At 38.8% G+C, this 3,940-nt stretch overlaps 1 protein-coding gene across 1 annotated transcript; it reads left to right on the top strand.

Moving 5' to 3' along the window:
- Positions 1 to 6: 6 nt before the first annotated feature.
- Positions 7 to 3,734, top strand: LOC114039511 (dimethylaniline monooxygenase [N-oxide-forming] 1-like). Its single transcript, XM_027857277.1, has 3 exons — positions 7 to 95; positions 1,741 to 1,813; positions 2,858 to 3,734. The coding sequence occupies exons 2-3, from the start codon at positions 1,770 to 1,772 to the stop codon at positions 3,198 to 3,200; spliced, it is 387 nt and encodes a 128-aa protein (XP_027713078.1). The 5' UTR covers positions 7 to 95; positions 1,741 to 1,769; the 3' UTR covers positions 3,201 to 3,734.
- The last annotated feature ends 206 nt before the right edge of the window (positions 3,735 to 3,940 follow it).

A 3,940-nucleotide genomic window follows, 5' to 3' on the forward strand; every position in this document is an offset into this window, starting at 1 on the left:
ACCAACCCTGGCTGTTATTGGCCTCATCAAGCCTTTGGGATCCTTGGTTTGCACATCAGAAGTACAAGCCAGATGGGTCACACGGGTCCTAAAGGGTATGTAGATGGAAAACACAAGTGAGCAAGGGGGAAAAAACCAAAGATGGTGGGAGGGCAGGGTGGTTTTCAACCTTTGTCTAAGTTAAAATGATGACTGATTGATTTTAGAGACTAGAAATCTTGATAACTCACCAGTCCCCATTTAAAACAGACAGAAGCTCTAAAAGCTGGAATTATATTAGTATTAACTAAGTCATAGGGTAATGATGACTTATATCTCTAAATGCAAAGAAAGTAGGGACTACAAAATACTGGCTTTGTCTAACTACCCAAAAGTTCATCGGCCATTTTTGTGAAATTAATGGGCCTAATTAAAACACCAAAATGATGATCTTAGTGAAAATATTTTAGTCAACCTAGTTGCTTGGTACAGTAATATGAGAGACAGGTAGGTTTATAGCTACCAATTGAGATGTTAATGTCAGAGCAGAAGAGGTTGCCCATGTAGTATCCTCAGAGATCTCTCCTTGATATCTGTTATCAGTTTTCTCAATGTCTTGGATGAAGGCCTGGGTGGCATACTCAAATGTGCTAATGATACAAAAGTGAGAAGAGACTGACAGCACACTGGATTGTGAGCCAAACCAAAAACATCTTGACACTGGGCAAATCTAATGATAAACCTTTAATTAAGTGAAATTTAAAGTCCTACAACTAGGTTGAAAAATCAGCTTCACAAACACAAGACGGAGAAAATGTAACCTGAAGCAACTTAGGTAGAAAAAGAAAGATCTGGCTGGTTTCATGCTACAAACTTAATACGAGTCAACAGTGTGATAAGGCATTCAAAAACAAAGTTCCTGTGATTCCAACTTTCATTAAGGGAAGCATGACTTCCAGAACAAGAGTAGTGATTGCCTAACTGAACTCTGCCATGGTCAGACCATATCTAGTGTTCTGGTTACTTCTGGTTACTAGGCATCATATTTTACCAAGAAAATTGATAAACTGGAGAGCATCACAAGCAGGATGATAAGAATGGTGGAGATCAGACCTTGAGACCCTGCTACATAAGAGTCTCTTAAAGGCACTGGGGAAGTGTAGCCTAGCAAAAAGAGGTATGGAATACACCTGGTAACAATATTTAAACTTGCAAGAATATATTTACCTGACTTGGCCTCAAAAGACTTTACTGAGCACAATGGGTAAAAGTTGCAAGGAGACATTTATGCTTGATTTCAGGAAAAAAAATTCTAACAATTAGAACTATCCACAAATGAAGTGAACTGCCTTGGAAAGTAATGAGTTCCCTCTCATTGGAGGATGACCATTATTCCAGCATATTCCAAAAGGTATAGTTTAGATTGACTGGCTTATGAGGTATTTCCTAGCTTTGAGATTTTATGATGAAGGCTAAACAACTGATTAGTTGAGTTACATTTAGTTTTCTACTGGTTACCTTGACATCATAGAGACAAAGACATAGTAAGCCTAAGTCACAAGGATCGTCTTGTGACTTATTAATGACAACATGCCTTTGTGGAAGGTTTAAATGTCCAGGAACCTGAATCATTGGTTTTGTTACTCTCTTGGGTGCAAGAAAAACAGTGACCAACCTCATAATTATAGGTTGAGGTACTTCATATGGTTTGCCCAGAGTTCTAAGAGATGTCTAAAGGAATTCTTTAATTTTATTTTGTAGGCTTGAATGAACTACCATCACCAGAGGCCATGAGAGAAGACATTAACAAAAGGAAAGCCAATAAAGCCACGGGGTAGGCTATGTCCCTTAATTACTTGCATATACTATTCCAATTTACAACTAGAGTTTTCAAAACTTTTCAACAATCACAGTAAAGCATTTTCCTTAAGGGTCAACAATTGGAATCATACCCAGTAATGCAAAAAGCAGTGAATTTCAAACAGAAGGAAAATGGGGTATTAAGAATTCTGGAAGAGCTCTAGGGAAACCTTTATTAGGAGTTGCAGGTGAAAGAGGAAATGAGGATACCCAACATGTCATGGCAATGAGGACACTAGATCATCACTATCTACCATGTCAAAGAACTAAAGACTTCAGAATAGGATTAGGGACTTTACCTGTGATTTAATTGGCATAAACAACTCCAAGGTTAGGAAATTCCCTCAACCAAAGCAGGTCAGCACCTTCTCTGAAACTTATGGCTTTAGAAAGTTATGTAGAGAAGTGAAAGTTTAAGTTATTTTCCCAGGAACACATAGCCAGTCAGAGGCAGAACTTTTGACCAAGGCTATCTTGAGTTTAGAGACAGTTCTTTATCTACTATATTCTGACTCTCATTCACCTAGAATTTCAGAATACATGACAGTAGGAGGGATGTCAAGAAAGTTAACATCATGGTTTGGTCTGGGGCCAGCAAGAGATAGTGAATTATCACCAATCTGGACAGCATGGTCCCAGGGTGGCTGTTCCACAGCTGAGTGGCCTATGTCTTCCAGGGCATGATTTCTGGAGGTTTGGCTAGGAGATTACAGCACTAGCAGAAAGGATATTGAGAAGAAAGCTAAGATGAAGCATGATTGGTTCTGGGACTAGTTAGATAGAGTTTGACTCTTACCAATTAGAATGGCCCAGCCCTAGGGGAGTAGTTCCAAAATAATGTCTTTAAAAGAAGTTCACTTTATAGTTAGGAAGAGGAGAAGAATTTTGAGAGTAAGAGACATATTAGTATAAGTTAGAATGAAAGACAAATCATGGATATGATTCTGAATTTTAGGAAGAGAATTTCAGTTTTACCCATAATAAGATGATCTTTTTTTTTCTTCTCTACTTCATAAAGGTTTGGCTTATACTTCAATCAGGTTTTGCAAACAGATTGTGTCATATACCTAGATGAGCTCTTGTCCTTCATCGATGCAAAGCCCAACTTGTTATCTCTGCTCCTGGTGGATCCACTACTGGCTTTTAAGGTTTTCTTTGGCCCACTTACCCCATACCAGTACCGTCTGACTGGCCCAGGGAAGTGGGATGGAGCCAGGAATGCCATTCTGACCCAGTGGGACCGCACAATCAAGCCAACAAAAACTCGAGTTGTACAAGAGCCTCCAGATACTTTTTCCTACCTACTCAAAGTCTTCAGCTTTTGGGCTCTATTTGTTGCTATATTTCTTATTTTCCAATAACTGAAACCTTTGGTACCTTAGAACAAATGCACAGGATAGTAGAGTAATCTCCTATATCCTCCATCAGAGCAGAGCCTTCACTCCTGTGGGTCTTTCCCAAAATACCTAACTTGAGGCCTTATTCTCCCCACCTGAATCCACATGCACTCTAGAAACTCTATGGAAGCCCTATTGGTCAATAGCGTTCAGCGTGTACTTTTCCCACCCTTGTCCCTCTCCAGCTTTATACTGACCTCTATATTCTACCAACCTATGTGGAGGACAGTTTTCTGCAAAATTTCAAACAATACATAAATGTGAGCTATGATTATGGGAATTGTTTTTTTAATCTTTATTATCTACACTAATGCCAGTGGAATAAAATAGTTTTTCCTGATTTTGGTAGTTTCAGAGGAGATACCAATCTAAGTAGCTATACTTTCTCTCCTTTGAGAAATCTTGTTAATTCAATTTGTGTACCATAGGCTGCCAAAGCTTTGCAAATACTAGGTCTGTATAGAGGTTGTATGCTATGCATTTCACTGAAAAACAATAAAATAAACAATGAACATTTTCAAATGTTTTTAATCTCTTTATTGTTGGGGGAAGAGGAGGGGTACTAAGAAAGAGGTGAATTAGGGGTAAGGTAGGGAAAGAAGACAGGGGAAGTAATGTCTACTGAGGACCAACATGAAGGCTAGGTGAATTAAGTAAATATCTAAGTGGCACACACACACACACACACACACACACACACACAC

This window comes from Vombatus ursinus, unplaced genomic scaffold, assembly GCF_900497805.2.
Source record: "Vombatus ursinus unplaced genomic scaffold, bare-nosed wombat genome assembly UNPS02012057.1, whole genome shotgun sequence".
Taxonomy (NCBI): domain Eukaryota; kingdom Metazoa; phylum Chordata; class Mammalia; order Diprotodontia; family Vombatidae; genus Vombatus; species Vombatus ursinus.